This window comes from Etheostoma cragini, chromosome 8 (genome assembly GCF_013103735.1).
Source record: "Etheostoma cragini isolate CJK2018 chromosome 8, CSU_Ecrag_1.0, whole genome shotgun sequence".
Lineage (NCBI taxonomy): Eukaryota > Metazoa > Chordata > Actinopteri > Perciformes > Percidae > Etheostoma > Etheostoma cragini.
In genome coordinates, this window is record NC_048414.1 from 5450804 (window position 1) to 5467741 (window position 16938).

A 16938-nucleotide genomic window follows, 5' to 3' on the forward strand; every position below is an offset into this window, starting at 1 on the left:
TATGTATGCAGTAATGTGTTAAGCCCACGCATCACACCAATGTACAAGTACTGCATTTGTCCTGTCCTGTTTCTACTTGTTTGTTGATATTTATGAACTATAAGTTCTAGCTGTAATTTTGCCAATCTCTCATAGTTAAAACCCATAGTTATTTCTTTGTGTCAAGAAAAGAAGTATATATTTTTTGCAAATAAAACAACATAATGTAGCAGTGTGAAAGCAACCTAACCATCTATTTAAGAGTGTGTGTGTGTGTGTGTGTGTGTGTGTGTGTGTGTGTGTGTGTGTGTGTGTGTGTGTGTGTGTGTGTGTGTGTGTGTGTGTGTGTCCAGTCCTCACGTTTGCAGACGCAGGCTCGGTCCATCATCCAGATGAGGGAGGAGCAGTACTCGCAGTAGGTGGGGATGCTGTACTGTGTGGACTTGAAGATGTGGCCGTTGTGCTCTTCCACCTGCAGGGAGGCAGCATACACACCAGTCAGCTCAGCTGAAATCACTGCTTTGATTCCAAACACTTTGTTGCAGTACACCATTAAATTGACAACTTACAATGTCGGTTTCCTTTTTCCTCGACTTCTTACGTTCACGTTTAGGAGCCTGAAAAGAGATTATTGCTTTTACTCCAAACACGTTGTTGCAGTATACCACTTCATTGACAACTTAAAAAGTTGGTTTCCCTGTGCAATTTGTTTATTTCTTGTGAGTGATGCACATGTCATTAATTGGTATCTATTGTATCTATATTCTTTGCATTGCAAAGTGCGGTAAGTAAGTAAAACAGTACATTATGTTCCGGTGGCAAGCAAGGAAAATGAAGAAAAGCCAACCATTGTTCTTTGAACAATTATGGATACAATTTAATTTAACAGGTAATTTCAATTTTAAATCCCCTTTAACTGCATTTTCCTCTAGAAAAACATTCTCTGGTCTCTCATATAATCTGCAGAAGAACCATGGACTCTAAATCTCTTGGGGAAATGATCAGAGATTGTCGAGAAGAAAATTCCATCTGCATTTGATAACAAACCTAAATACTTAATATTATCCACAACCAGTATTTGGAATTCTATCTGTCGTTTTTTGTTGATGTGCTGACATGAACTTTCTTACCCTGCCGATAGTTCCCTCCATGGGCTTGTACTCGGTCATAAACTCATCCAGGAAGACCTTAAAGGTGTTGACCCACACCTTTACCGGGGATTCGCACCAGTCCCTCTGCTCCAGACGCATGGTCTTCTCCAGGATGTGCTCGAACAGGGCGTAGAGATCCTTGTAGCGGATACTCTTCCCATCATCCATCTGATGGTGAGGGCAAAGAAAAACAATCAGAGTCAGCAATACTAAAACAGTGGTTCTACACCCAGGGGAGTAGGAACCCCCAAGGGGTCTGGAGATCAAATCTGGGGGTCACCTTATGGTTGGGGAGAAAAAAATTAAATTATGTATTCTAGACTGGGGAATGTTTTCTACATTAATGTGTGAGTTTGGTACATTTCATATGGTATAGTCAGAGCATCATTTGTAAATCAGCAGGTCCTGGAACACAGAAAGGGGTCTGAAGGTGGGTCAGAGAGAGAGAAAAAGTCACAAATGCATCAAAAATCCACAGAGCTTGGAGCAAATTGGACAATGCTAGGGACTAGCAGCTCAAACTAAACTGTAAAGCAAAGCATTATTTGTTTACATGTATTAATCAAAGCATTAAAAAAAAACATCACTCAAAATTGGTAGGGGGAGGCGAGTAGACACCTGTTTGCAGCTCTCTTCCTCTTATTTTCAAGGGGGTTGGGTACTAACACAAAGCATATTATTATGGGGTGGGGGGGGGGGGGTTTGCAACTTAAAAAGGTTAAGAAGGTAGGTAAGAATATTTAGATATTCAGCTGACAACAAACAGAGAGAAAAGAGCAGCGAGGACTCACCGCCAGGGCAGTGGAGTAGGAGTTGAAGATGTTGATCCTGAACTCCCTCAGCGCTTTCTTGAAAACAACGTCCACCATGGTGTCCTTCTTGCCGTCTTCAGAGTCCAGGTCGGCGATCTGAAGGGACAAATGATTTTTAAGTTATGAGCTCAGCTCAAGTTTTATTTATAGTGAATGCGGTGCTATAAAACTCTACTGTAGAATGCTTAGTCCACCTCAAAATAAGGTGTAAATGCATCTTCTTAGGCAATTTTAGCACACATATACAAAATATGAAGGTAATATACTATTTTGAATCTCATCATAGCATCATCTTACGAAGTAGTAGTGTATTAGGACACTGTTGACATAACCGACTCAGAGAGTTACTTTTATACATTAATTATAACATTATCTGGATGATTGAGTCAATTTTATGAGTTTAATTTTATGTAATTTATTTATTTATTAGTGTTTAGCAGTAAATATCAGTTTAGCAGTTGTGTGATCTCAACAAGAAAAATTCTGTTAAGCTCTGTTGTGTTGAGGTGGCGTTGGAAATCCCACAGACAAATATCTCAAAACCATGACGAATTAAAACCACAATTACGTCCCTATAATTTGGAGGAAACTACCATTTAAGATTTGGAGGTTCTCTTGTAGGTGTAGGACAATCAAGGAGTGCACCTTTAAACTATACATTCAAGATTATTTTGAACCCTGAGTTCAGGATATGATATGAAATAACACTCTTACAGTGCCGGCAGAAACTCCCTATCCTGTGAGCACACACACTCACACGCACGCATTCTCCTCCGGCAGCAAGGAAGAGCGCCATAAAGGGCAAGATGTGGATCACAAGTCTATTGATGGGAGCTATTAGTAACCTTGGAGCCCCTGACCTGTGACTAGGGTCCTGTTCTGATCTCCCCCCCCCAGAGCAGAGCAATCACAGCTTTGACTTGATGAACCTATTTCACTGCCTTTGACTTTAATAACAGTTGTTCCCTGCCTTGCCTCCAACACACACCACAACACAACACACACACAAGTTTGCCTTCTGACCTTCTTTATGAGGAAGTCGTTCATGCTGCGGTAGTCATGGGCTGAGCTGAGGATGTGCAGTGCGTCGTTTTGCCACTGGGCGGGTTCCAGAGCGATGCTGCTGATCTTCACACTGCGCCGCCTTCTCATCTTAGGAGACGGCTCCTTGTTCTCCTTACTGTCCCTGACCCCCAGGGAGGTGGCTGCCTCCAAATCTGGACTGTGAGGAGGAGGAGAAGAAGAAGGGCCTTCTGGGAGGATGGACACAAAAATGGAGAGATGGTGGATTACTAAAAAGTATGTCAATCAAGAAACTAAAATCTGCATTAATTCTTCATACATCATATTTTACCTTATTAAATAATATTCTATAGTATACTGTATTGGGCTACTCATCATGACAGCTGACCTCCATGCGGAGGGTTAACCTAAAGCTATGATATATCTGCACAGGTACGTTTTTTACCATGTGTCTCTCCCAATTCACTCCTGCTGGCCTGCTTCTCTCTCGACAGTTTTTTGTCACCGTGCTTCGTCTTACTCCAGAATCGTATCCTTCCTCTCATCCTGCTAAAATCACACAACAAAGTAGATTCATTTAATTTATTACAAACAAATGTCCGCCAACAAACCTGAAGAAAAGTCATAAAAAACATGTGATCTATTTAGTCATTTAGGTGGCCCAAGAAATGCATTTCTATGTCACACTGCAGCTGCTAAAGCCCCACAGGTTAATAAGAGGTCAGCCAGCAAAAAACGGATTTGTTTTAAAATGTCCCTGCAACAAACACACACAGTTGTTCTCTTTTTCCATGTGACACTTAACGTGTCACTTTTCCTTTGCTACAGAAATGTAAAAGCTGATTAAAATGTATTTAAAGACTGAAGTTTTAAGGAGGATTTTACGCTTAAAAAGATGTCATTACACATCTGTGCGGATCTTACCTTCCATCCTGACTGGAGGTTTTCCTGAGCACCTCCACCTTGCCCAGGTCACCTGAAGACATGGTCTTATGGATCTTCTTTTGGTCTTTGTGAGATGGCTGGAGAGCAGACAACGAGAACTGGGTGAGAAAAATAATATAGTAACAAGTATTTCAAATTGTCTGACACAGGTTCTGAAACCATGTTTATGGTCGAAAAAAGATGCTTGAGCTTTTGGCTACCGCCGCTCATTTCTTTGTTTAACACAAGTTGGTTACTCTATATTTGTGCCTATGGACAGACATATTATGTTAGGGTTGTTATGTTTATATAATTTGTTCTACAACATAGAGTATAGAATGAACAGTTCCACATCACTGCAGTAAATGTTTGTAAAACACGTCAAAGTAATAAATTTGAGGTTTCTGGTTCAATGATGCTACTAAACGCACTGATATAAAAAATCTATCGGATCTAAAGAGATTGGGTGAAATCAGCAATATCACAGAGGACATTTGCTAGAGATACTAAGAGAAAAACAGAAGTAATGCTTGCAAGATCCTGTTAGAAAACGACGATGTTAGTGAGAAGTCACTGTGCTGGAGTATGCTCCGTCATGCAAGAGCAGCAGACGGCGTGCAGAACAACACCAGGCGTGTTGTTGTGTTTTCAGGACAGGTCAAAAATATGAGAAGATCTTAATTCACCCTTTTATGGAAAGATCTTTAGTAAGCTCTTCCTGTGAAAGCCTCTGTTTATTTTTCTTAAAGAGGAAGTAGATACAGGCATGTGTTTTAATACGTTTTGAGTTTTAATCTTTTAGTTTTCCTTCAAGTCAACTACCACACTGTGAGACGTTTTCTTCTTCACCTGTTTATAGATTTCAATTCAATAAGGGTGCCAACAGCAGCAAGCTAATCATCTGAGACTGTTGCCAGCGCTTTTAATGAGGAAAAAGAAAAGCATCCTCACCTAACAAATACCTTTTTGTTCAGAACTAGTGCTAAAACATGAACTCAATTATTAGATTTATTGATCAACAGAATCAATCGCCAACAGTTCTGACAGACAATGAGCTTGTTTATGCATTAAAAACAATGTCTCGCTGCGTTTAAAAAATGTATATCATCATAAAGTGAAAATGTTTAGGGTTTGGCTGTTATATATAGGCTACATTTAAAATTGCTATAAAAATTGCTTCAGTCCTTACAACATGGCATGTGTGTACTGAAGGAAAAATATGAGATTAAACTCCAATGTGTTCCAAGCATCCCTTGATAGAGAGGTACTCTTGTGTTATGAAAAGGGGAGTGAAGCCTAGAGGTGACAACGTAGAAGTCTCAGCTTGGGCTGATCTTCTAACCAACAGCCACCAGAGCGACGTGCAAAGTGATTGACTACACACCGGCCACGGTGTCGGTGTGTATGAGGGAAGTAGAGAGAACATCAGCCTGTTTGGTTTCAGACGGAAGCTCAGTAGTAAGACAGTCCTACAGGAGTGAACAGTACGATGACAGTGGGGTTAGCAGTGTTAAAAGACTCCGCCCCTGCTGCTCAGACAGCGCCACTTGAGAGGAAAGTGGTGGTGGAGGAGGGAGAGGGCCTGAGTGGACAGGAAAAAAGTTGATTGGTCGGAGGCCACGGGACCTCCTGAGACCCGGTATTTTACCATCTCAGAGTCACTGTGACAGTCAGCCTCGGGGTGGGTGTGTGGGAGAGACAGGGAGGGGGGCAGCGTGTGGGAGTGGGCGGGGGTGTAGTATTCATCGTCGTCATCCGACTGGGTCGCCCCCTCAGAGTTACAGCGGGTGAGGAAGTCGGAGCGCGTCCGGGACATTCGCGCTTTCTTTTTGGGGACGGGGCGGCCCACCTGCTTCCAGTCAACCACAGTAACATCAGGTCAGCCGTTGTAGTGTGCGTGTGTGTGTGTGTGAATATACGAGATCTTGAATAAACTGAACCTTAGTTGAGCCCTAAAACTTCTCTTTTATAAAGGAAGGACTTCTTACATTTTGCAAAGAATTACCAATAATAGTTAGAGATACTCAACTAAACCACACAAACACATCTGTGTACAGATATTAATAGAGATTAATTATGTATATTGCATATGATAAAACCTTATTTTTTTAGAAAAGAATTGGCCATGAAGACAAGGCTGTTTGAAGCTCCGCACAGGATTAGTTAAACATATCTATACAGCAATTCCATCTGTTCAAGTATCTGTGAAAGTTTATCTGTGCTTCTTTATTCTCTTCTTATTTATCAATCTGTTATGTAGAGCTGCTGTATGTCCATTCTGTACATTTATTTTCTGTATATTTTAGGCACAGAGAGCTGATGAGAAACCAAGTCATTTGAAATCCTTGTAGTGTATGTGTGAGCTTTGGTGGCAAATCAATGTGAATCTGATTCCGAGGTTCTAGCATTGAGTGGAATTCATTAGAAGTAAATATCAGAAATGGTTAAAAAAAAAAAAATGCATTTTCCAGTTTTACAATCAGAAATATACCCTCAACTTATCGTGACTCATGATTTATTACAGCTGATTAGTGGGAACACATGAACAAACCCGTGAGTGTGAGCACGTGAGTGTGTTCTGTTCTGGGTGTCCTACCTCTCTGTTTCTGGATCCAGATTTAGAGTCGTCTCTGAACATGGCCAGAGATCTTTCCTGGTTCACCAAATCCTTATCTGACCTGCAACACAAAACCATTTCTCAACTCTTGTAATAGTAATGGCTGATTATATATATTTGTTCTTCTCTTTCTTAGGTAAGGTTATTTCTACAAGCCCCTATCGGTTTGCTTAATTTCCCCTGCACGTCATTTATGGTATTTCTTTATTTTATTGTGTTACTGTCTTGATATTCTTGTGCAAAATGAACAAACAAAAAAACACAAAAGCAAACATTTAAAGTGTTGCAAAAATCCCAAATCTACTCTTCTCTTCTTTTTTTACACTCAACTGTTGCTTCTCCAAAAAGATCTAATTACTCCAGTTGTGGCATGGCATGTGCCAATCACTTCATACATCTTAGGACATAAGTTTTGAAAATGTATGACCACCAGCCTCAAACAGTATAATTAGCTGCTTTTAATATTTCCAATATATCCGATTCACACACACACTATACAGTATGCACACACACATATACATAAATATATATAGTTCTTTTCCTGGATTTTAAGATGTTATAAAAAGCAGATTTGGAACACTATGTTAACAATGATACTAAAAAAAACTGAAGGTAGAATTTTGTGGCTTCCCTGACTTGCAGTCTTTTCCTTCAGTAGGATAAAGGTCCACTTACTTGGAGAAGGGCAGCTTGCGCCTAGGTGGGGAGAACACAGCATTAGGGGATTTCTCCACCATGTTCACAATCACAGTCTGGCCTGAGCTCTTCTTCTGAGCTTTTGGTGGTTTGGTATCCAGGACCGGGCTGGGAGCCTTCTGTGCCGGCCGGATTGCCTTCCTCTCCGGTTGACTAGGGAGGACAATGGGAACGCTGGATTTTGGCTCCAGGAGAATCTGGATGTCAACCTCCGAGGAGCAAATCCCTGATTCTGGACTTGATCCATGGGCCGTTGAATATGGGACCTCAGAAGAGTTGTCCACTTCAAATACATCACTTTCAGTCTGGGTAGCTAACCCATGAGGCTCTTCCATCTCTGATACCACGTCCGAGTCTGCAACAGACGTCATTTTGGGAACGGATGATGCTGCTCCAGTTTCAGATGCTCCTTCTTGGGTTTGGGCTGCCAGCAGCCCCTCCTCCTCCACTGGACTCTCTTTCTGCATACTGATCAACACCACTACAGGCCTCCGAGACGCAGACTCCCTTCTCTCTCTGTAAGACTTGCTGGGGCTTTCGAACTTTGGTTCATGAACTGGACTTTGGTCGGAAGCAATATAAAACGTTGCCCTCGGAGCCACCGCCTTGTTTGGCGCCTCCATCGCAGGCTTTTTGTTAAAGTTTGAATCCCTCAGCCCTTCGTGTATTTGGATATCCGCTACTTGGGGATGTTCTTGAGGTTCAGTCGACTGGGATGGAAAACCTCCTGAGCCTTCAGTCTCCATGTCTTCCACACTGAGCAGTTCAAAACTGCCATGACTGGCCTGAGATCTCCGGGGTGAATGTGTGTGAGGGTCTTCCAGCTGACAGGTGCTGCTGTCTGGGATGGAGTCTTCTTGCAGGCTGGTGCTTCTGACCTTGAGAAGCTCTAAGCTGAACTGAGCCTGCTCCAGCTCTCTCATCCGTCTGCTCTCGCGTTTTGACCGGTTCTTATGGCTTGTCTCGTCTGTGCTCCTACTTCGCTCTGAGTCCTCTTCTTTTTCTATCTCTCCCACATCTAACAGAGCAGGCTTAGAGTCTTCAGACAGTTCTACAGAGAGATCCTGGACAAAACCTTCCTGTCCTGATGAGGTGAGGTCCTCCATGGTTCCTGCCTCCATCTCCGCTGCTGGTGAACTCTCTTGTCTTTCATGCTGCTTTTTCACCTCACTGAACCTGAAGACAATGTCAGTGAATAATTCCAAAGTGTGAGCAACACTAGTCTCCATACAAAGCACACAGAATATTAAACACACCTACCGTGACTTTCACTTAAAGCTTATTTTTTTGGCAACTTGGGGTAAACAACTATTAACGCAACACTTAATTCTGAGTCGTGTGTTTGGACATTTGATGAAAGTTCAATTTAGACTCCTTTAGCTCTGTTTTTGGTTTCTACCCACTTCCGAGGGTCTTTTTAGCTGCAAAATGTTCCACTATGTTTAGCAGCTAGTAGCTAGATTCCAGAGCCTTTTCCACTAAAGACAGTTGTGGCTGTGGCTAAAAAGAAGACGCTTATCACAACATTTAAAACAGCAAATCAGGTTGTCCTGCAACAAGCAAAGCTCAAAATATGCTTCAATAAATAAATTAATAAAAATGGGAAGAAAGTGAACACAAGAGCTGCTTACTGTGCAACAAAACCCTTTGAAGTAAGTAAAAGAAACTGCACCCTCAAACTACAATGTTTGCAATGCAACATTTTAAATTCAAAATTACACCTTAATTTTGATTGTTTTTCTAATCCAATTTTCTAAATTGATTTTCAAAGTTGAATCCTAATTTAAATTTCTCGGATAAACCCTGCTGACAGACGGCGTGAATGCAACAGATTCCATCACGATTCCATCGTCCTATGCACCGGTCTACCAGGCAGCTGTGCATTAAATAAATAACTAATCTGATTTTCACCCATTATTGCATTTGAAGTAGGGCTGAACGATTTTCGGAAAAAAAATCTAATTCAGATTTTCCTCATATAATCGCGGTCTTCACCATTATACATAATTGCATTCTTTCATATCGCAATTTTGATGTGATAAGGATTAATCACTCAGCCCTAAACTGAAGTTGCTGCAGATAACTTTCATTCACCTGAGCCGAGCCAGGTGTCCCCTGCCCATCGCCTGCAGCTGCGTCACAGTCCTGTTGGCCCGACAGTAGCGGCTCCTCTCCCTGAATCCTCTCCAGGCTGTTTGAACCGTTACAGCTGCCAAAGATCTGCGATGACAGTAATGTCTCCAGCTCCTCTGAATAATAATGGCAGAGTCCCGCCGCTGTAGGAACCTCCTGCGCTCCCTGTAGCTCCTCCAGGCCGCCTGCAGACATACCGCCGCCTCTTCCTCATCACCCGAGTCCATGGTGGACTCTTTGAGAAGGCACGATCGCCACCATCGCTGCAGACAGACAAAATGTGTAAAAAGTTAGTAGATCTAAATATTGTTTGGCTTTTCTTTAAAGTGCTGATTATGTACTCATTTTCAGGCCCAAAATTGTATTTAGAAGTTATATCAGAATAGGTTTACATAGTTTAATTTTCAAAAAACACCATATTTTTGTTTCTTTTCACCCTGTGTGTGTTGAACTCTCCGTTTTAGCTACAGCTTGACGCATCTCACTTCTGTTCCATCTTTGTTGGGAGTCACACTGATATTGCTACTGTTATGTAAGATGCAAACAGAAACTTTCCCAGCAGGCTACTGAAAACATGTTTAATTCTTAAATTCTGACTAACTTTCTTAATTAAATGCACACTGTATATGACATTTTAGATACTAACTTTCAGTCTTGAAATAACAATTATAAGAGCTCAAATAAATTGAAGCTCGTTGTTTACAGTATATGTTTTACTAACGGTTATCTGTGCTGTTATCTGTGCTTCATTGGCTCCTGTTTACTGTTCTCAGTTTCTGGACCGAGCAGGTTTGTTTTCTTTGAGCCTGACAAAGACTTGGACAGCTCCTCTCTGAGGACTCGAGTAAAAACCTGCCGACAGTGTCCTGAATGCCGTTTTCTTCTTCCTTCAATCTTTTCACCGTTTGCTTTCTTTCCTCTCTCCCTCCCTCTGTCTTGCTGTCTTATCTCCTCAGAGATATAACAGTTTGGCTCTGCAACATGACGACATATCTTTTCTTCTCTTTCTCAGAATTACTGATTCAAATAACCAAAGGGTGAATCAAAACCATTTTGTTTGTATTAACAAGCTTGACTTGATTAAGTAACTCTGCTTTAAATACCTAAATATCCAGTAAGTTTTATTTCTTAAATTGAATTGTTTTAAGTCAGAAGTTATTAATAATTAGTTGTCACCCAACACATTCAGTTACCTCCTGCCCTTAAAGCTTTAGTGCTTAACTCTTCAATATTAATAAACGTCCGTTACATTCAAGCCATTGGCAAATAAGTTGCTGCAAAGCTAATTAAGATCGGCGCCACACAACTCTCTCTGTATATCTCAGTGTGGCTATGTTCAGAAGAGTGTGTCGTCCGGTGACTTTGCCACGTAACTCAAGTGAAGATAATTACCTCTTCTGAAGAGTTCATCATATTATCGTTTTTGCAGAGCGCAATCACCGGGACAATTTTGTTGTCATTACTTAGAATTCCTCATGGGGGGGCGGGTGGGGGGTGACAGAAACTATGCACTATAGCTTTAGGAGTCACTCCAAGCTGAAAAGCATGGTTTTGCTGCCCCTGTAACCACATCCAAACATCACTGCAGCAAGAAGAGAGATTTGTATGTTATATCTTTAACATGTTTTTTTATTTATTATTATAAGTTATCATCCTATCATTGTCATATCATTTTGTAGTTATCATGTTGTTCCAATATCTTCTGACATGTTTCAAATGGAAGATATCTCATTTTGGAATGAAAGCCAATCCTTGAAGAAAACATACAGTATATGAACTTAATATTACAGAATAATTGTAATATATAACTAAATAACTAGAGTAATGACTGGAAACAGTTGTAATGGTATAAAGGGGTATCATCTTTAATCAGGAGGCTATATTAAGAGAGCCCTGTGTTTGTGAAGTAAATGCACCACTATTAATCATGTCAAAACAGTCTAAGGGTAAGTAGCTTTAATGGACTACGGAAAGTCCTCCTGAAATGTTGGGACGCAGACACTTGGCTGTGCAGGGTCGTTCAACTGATTCATGATGCACAGCAATAATTTTACAGCTGATCATAATTTATTATATTGTTTTGACTGCATGGACGAGACTGAAGGAATGGGGATGTAGAATTACTCAACATTACAACCTCTCAGGATGAAAACAACTTATTCCCACCACATCTCACCTGTATGACAAAGGCGGCTCTCCTCATGTCAACGAAGTGCTTCCTCTCCAGGACGGCCCTGAAGCGGCGCTGCAGCGTGACGATCCGCCGCAGCACTTCCTGGTGGAGGAGGGTCTGAAGACGCTGACGCTCCGCCTCCCGTAGGAACACCTGCATCACACAGGAACATTTAAATAAGCATGGTACTGCAGCAGATAAGATGCCACAGCAAAGATAAATCTACAATCCGTACCATGGTGTTGCCCACTTGATACCCAGCAGGTGGGAGGTGGATCCGTCTGAAAAACTCCCTGATGCCTGACTTGGTTGGGCTCGTGCCTCGAGGCAGAAGCACGTGAAAGTGATGCACAAAGTCCTGCAACATGATGTATGTGTGGTCAGTAAAGCAGTTTTAGATATGCATTAAAAGATACATACAAAGCAACGATATAATGGCCTTTCAAACAATAACTAGGGCTTAAACTAGCTGTCATTTTTACAATCAATTAATCTGCTGATTATTTTCTCAATTGAGCGATGAATTGTTTAGTCTATAAAATGTCAGGAAATAGGAAAAAATATCCATCCTAGTTTCACAAAGTCTAAGGTCTTGTCTTTAAATATAATTTTTTGTCCAAAACCCAAATGATAATCAGTATAATATGACATAAACAGAAAAGAAACGGGAAATTCTGTATTTAGGAGGCTGAAAATGGCTGTTTCTACCATTTCTTCATGAAAAAATACTTGAAAAAAATACTCAATTGTCAAAACAGTTGCAGATTATTACTCTATCGATCTAGTAATGAATTTGTCGGGCACTGACTAATAGAAGCTGCAGTAGAAGAGGATTACCTGGAAGGTATACTTGATGCTGTATCCTGATTGTCGGATTCGGACGGTTTCCAGCATCCCTGTGTATCTGAGCTGTCTGAGCACCAGGCTGTCGTTGAAACGCAACGGCAGCTGAAACAAGGAGGGAGAGAGAGAGAAAGACAGAGAGAGAGAGAAAGAGTGAGTACAAAGACACGGGAAGCAGCAGTCAGTCGTTAAATACAGCTTCTCTTAAGTGCAGCAGGAATTACCTTCTCAGCGTTGGAGCGAATACATTTGACAAAGTACGGCTCCGACTGGTCAAGAGTCTCCATCAGCTTATTGAGGGACGCCTGCACACACAACAACCCACAAACAAACCGGTAACGTCACATCCTCATTTAATGTAAAGACAAAGGCAGTAAAGTAACATAGAACCATAACTCAAACACTGTAGTTAATTACTTTTACTTTACTTGAGAATTTCCATTTTATGTACATACATCTATTAATTAGTATAATACAATAATGTAATAAACAAGATTCTGAAATGAAGCCATTTTGCGTAATGAGTACTTTTACTTTTGGTACTTTAAGTATATTTTGATACCAATACTTTTGTACTTTAACGTCAGTTAAATTAATCCAAATCTTGGATGCAGAACCGTTACCTGTAACGGAGTATTTCAACACTGAGATATTGCTACTGTTACTTAAGATAAAGATCCACTTCCAACAGTGGAAACATTTATTTATGATACAATATTAAAATCATTATCCCCATTTCAGAATAGTTGATAAGAATTTGCATAAAGTAATGTTAATAGCTTACATCATAATCACTGCTTTTATTCAGGCGATAACACCTATTTAATGTATTAAGAAGTGTTTCAATATGATATTCTTGTACACTTTAATGCCAGTTTATATTAATTATCTGCTGTTGCTGACTCCCTAATGTTGTTGTAAACCACTGATCCTCCAGTAGGGGGCAACAGCAGCACTGACCTGGAACTGTGCACTGATGCTGGGCGGTTTCTTCTTCTTGTGCAGGTGGAGCAGAGACTTGGTGATGCGGTCGTGGAGCGTCACGCTGCTCAGGTAACGCAGAGACTTCACGTCCAACAAGTGCTGCATGCATAAAACCAGATGATATAAGAAGCTGTGTCTGTCAGCTGATACCTGTTGTATCAATCTGTCTTTGATAACCGTTTCTGAAGATGTCATGCTGTGACGTGTTTGGGTCTTACCTTGGGAAGGCTTGGCTTGCTTTTGACATTTTTGTTCCTCCTACAGGTGAGAAATATTGTTTTTATGAAGAGATATTAAAATAAACATTCAGGGTATGAAATAACCATTTCAAAGAGCATGTACATTCATCAAGTTGGGCTAATTTTTGCAGACAATTTTATGAAATGGATAGGGGGGAACTAGAGATACCAACATTGTAGTCCACATATGATAATGCTAATATTAGATCCTGAATGATACATACATTTGAATTTTTATTCAACAATTCTAACAACAGATTTGTTTTGTAGACACAAGTCAATAGCAGAATACCGGAGTGAGCGAGTGAGTAAGTGAGAGTGTGTGTATAGGTGTGTATATGTATGGATGTATGTTTATATGTGAGTGTGTGTATGTGTGTGCGTGTGTGTGTGTGTGTGTGTGTGTGTGTGTGTGTGTGTGTGTGTGTGTGTGTCACTCACAGTAAGATTCCCTGAGCTCTCTCCAGGAGCTTGCTGCTGGTCGAGTTGAGGAAGATCCCGTCTTCTTCCAGAGCGGGACTTTCTGTTGAGGACACGCGACCAGACCTGGAGCTGCGACCGTTACAGCCGACACCATAGCCATCCCTACAGGAGGCAGGAGGAGGTAAGGAGAGAAATGGAGGGAGGCAAGGAAAGATAGAGAGAGGGAGTGATATTTAATTAGGTTTGGCAGGACTAAAGTGAGATAATGTTAATATCAGAAATACTGTTTATTACAGTTTTACATTTTGATTTGGGACTTTTTTTGTGATGAAGATTTTCCAAGGACACACGACAGACAGAGGAACAAAACAAATGAGATTTTTTCCTATCCAAAGTTTAAAGGCTAGAGGGTGCTGTACGTTGTGCAGATTTGAAAGACCCTTGAGGCAAATATGTGATACTGGGCTATATGAATAAAACTGACTTGACTCCGATACTTAATTTGGGTGGTACTCACCAGCTGGCCTTCTCGTTCAAGGCGTTGGTGCCTTGAAGATCTGACAGAGGTGTGCGGGGATTCTTCCTGGTGATACCTGCACGGCAGGAGAGGACAATAAGAGAGATATGATTTAAACGCCACTGGATCCATTTATCTAGTAATTCATCTCCTCCACATCACATTTTGTACAGAGCTTTAACACAAATCATCCCAACAGCCTCCCTCTATCCCTCTCTTATCTGGATATCTACCTTTATCTACCACTAAAGCTGCATGTTGTTCTTGTCTTAGACTGGATTTACTTTTCCCCAGTCAGCCCCAAAGGTTGTGTGTGTGTGTGTGTGTGTGTGTGTGTGAGTGTGTGAGTGTGTGTGAGAGAGAGAGAGAGAGAGAGAGAGAGAGAGAGAGAGAGAGAGAGAGAGAGAGAGAGAGAGAGAGAGAGAGAGAGAGAGAGAGAGAGAGAGAGAGAGAGAGAGAGTGTTTCAGTTGTTTTGGCAGTGGGACATCAATGCGATGGAGACATTATATATGAAAACAAGCAGCTAATGAGCCGGGTGTTTCCAGTTTACTTGTGGTTTTCTGTTGTAAATGTTTATATTCACTGCTTTTAACTATGCAATAACTTATTTTAAAGAACTGAGTTCAACTTTGTATTTTCTATGCTTAGCAAAGGTGATTACTGAAGCTGTCAAGATACTAAAAGGAATTAAAGCAAAAGACCAGCAGCCCGATAGCTTCGCATAAAAGACTGGAAACAAGGAGAAACTGCCTGACTCTGACTCTGTTAAAACTGATGCGGCAGAGGTGGAGAAGAGTATTTCAAAAATGCTGTATCCTACATTTCCCATAATGCAGCTTAATAGTGTCTTTTCATTAGAATTACCATGCCTGGTAAACTCCCAACTCCTTTAAACTCCACTTTGACACAAGATTTCTGTTTATAGTCTTCAAACTCAAAGTTTTTTTTTGTTTTTTTTACACATTTCTCCAGAGCCACAAAATACATCATACAACAGTTTTTTACAGACTAAGGTGCTGGTGTTGATCAAAATCAGTGGAGTTTCCCTTTATTGAAGGAAACTGGGGAATTTTCTAGAAAATGTCAGTTAAATCCCACCGGAGTAATGTGTGCATGAAAACAAAGTGCTGTTTCACAACATGAGGACAAGTGACAGTGGGAGGTTTGGGCACGCGATGACACACTCAGCCGCACATATACGACCAAATTCGTAGACATCTGAAATGTGTGACAAAGGACAACCAGGTCATTAAACCCTGCTGGTTCCCATAAAACGGATTCATTTGTCCGATCACTCATGCGTGGGAATAAGTCTCTGCTGTTAGGGGAGTCAATTGGACCAGAGCTGCAAATGATCCAACGTCTGATTTCCAATATCTTATTAACGGCTGTAATAAAACCAGCTTACTGAGGCCGCAAATTATCAGCAATCCATTATTCTCAATCTGACCACCAATGCCTTTTTCAATACAGCCAAGATTCGAGTCAAGATTCATTTCTTGAAGAGAACGGCTTCTGATTGGAATTTTAAAAAATATAGCACTTCTCGCTTCAGCTCACCTCGATTCAACAGACCTTTATCGACAGGAATCCATCCCATTATAAACCCCATTAACAGGGAGCATCTTTCTAATACTTACTAAATGAATTGAGGGTTGAATATCGCTACAAAGTGTAATTAATGTAGCTAAAAAAGTTTAAGTCCAGTTTAAACCATAGATACGTTTTTATCTCCTATGACAAGCATTTCTACCTTATGTGGATAGACTAAAACTGAAATCCCTCCCTCAGAACAAGGGTGTGGACCCTCCTTTTGCACTGTACAAGCTCCACAATCCCACTGTACAAGCTCCACGTATATCTTCTATATGTTTTTTGTTTTTTTAAACATTTGTCTGTTTATTTTGTCATTTTTATTTTTCCAGCAGGCTGAACCAGGCTTCCTCCCCCTCGGGCCACATCGCCACCTGGATGTGTGACGGCTAGATGAAAAAAAGGGGACACGCCAAATCTCTAGATGAGCTGCAGCCGAGCCGATTGAACCGCGCTTAGTGGGGGAAAAATACTGGGAACCAAGCAACTGGCCTGTTTAGAACAAACACACGCTCCAAACGGGGACTGCACTAGCTAGTTCTATCTCATGATGAAAAAGTTGGGATGATTGTAGACGAAAACGAAGAGAGATTTTATCTTAGTTTTTATTTTATGCAAAACCTTTCAGTCTCGTCTTTTTTTCGTCAACAATAAATGTAAATGTAAATGTGCTGTATTTATAAAGCGCTTTAGTTCTTAGTCTTAACAACTACTCAAAGTGCTTTTACATCATACAGGAAACATTCACCAAAGAATGAATGGGGGCAACTCGGGGTTCAGTGTCTTGCCCAAGGACACTTCGGCATGGGATTGCAGGGCCAAAGATTAAA

General features: G+C 41.0%; 1 protein-coding gene across 17 annotated transcripts in view; it reads right to left on the bottom strand.

Annotated features, from left to right (window-relative positions):
* The window catches only part of LOC117949389 (unconventional myosin-IXAb-like), a 137462-nt gene that overhangs the window by 11697 nt on the left and 108827 nt on the right, over window positions 1-16938 (bottom strand). For 8 of the 17 annotated variants that reach the window (XM_034879612.1, XM_034879611.1, XM_034879621.1 and 5 more), the window contains 19 exons: window positions 14515-14590; window positions 14016-14159; window positions 13554-13593; window positions 13312-13434; window positions 12576-12656; window positions 12346-12456; window positions 11744-11866; window positions 11512-11661; window positions 9297-9598; window positions 7182-8378; window positions 6486-6567; window positions 5538-5741; window positions 3890-3987; window positions 3411-3514; window positions 2966-3195; window positions 1922-2038; window positions 1110-1298; window positions 549-596; window positions 340-451 (listed from right to left, as the gene is read on the bottom strand). In XM_034879612.1, coding sequence (XP_034735503.1) covers window positions 340-451; window positions 549-596; window positions 1110-1298; window positions 1922-2038; window positions 2966-3195; window positions 3411-3514; window positions 3890-3987; window positions 5538-5741; window positions 6486-6567; window positions 7182-8378; window positions 9297-9598; window positions 11512-11661; window positions 11744-11866; window positions 12346-12456; window positions 12576-12656; window positions 13312-13434; window positions 13554-13593; window positions 14016-14159; window positions 14515-14590 — 3531 coding nt within the window. Of the gene's footprint in view, window positions 1-339; window positions 452-548; window positions 597-1109; window positions 1299-1921; window positions 2039-2965; window positions 3196-3410; window positions 3515-3889; window positions 4009-5537; window positions 5742-6485; window positions 6568-7181; window positions 8379-9296; window positions 9599-11511; window positions 11662-11743; window positions 11867-12345; window positions 12457-12575; window positions 12657-13311; window positions 13435-13553; window positions 13594-14015; window positions 14160-14514; window positions 14591-16938 lie in introns of all 17 variants that reach the window. The other 9 variants (XM_034879608.1, XM_034879620.1, XM_034879615.1 and 6 more) reach the window with 7 other exon arrangements.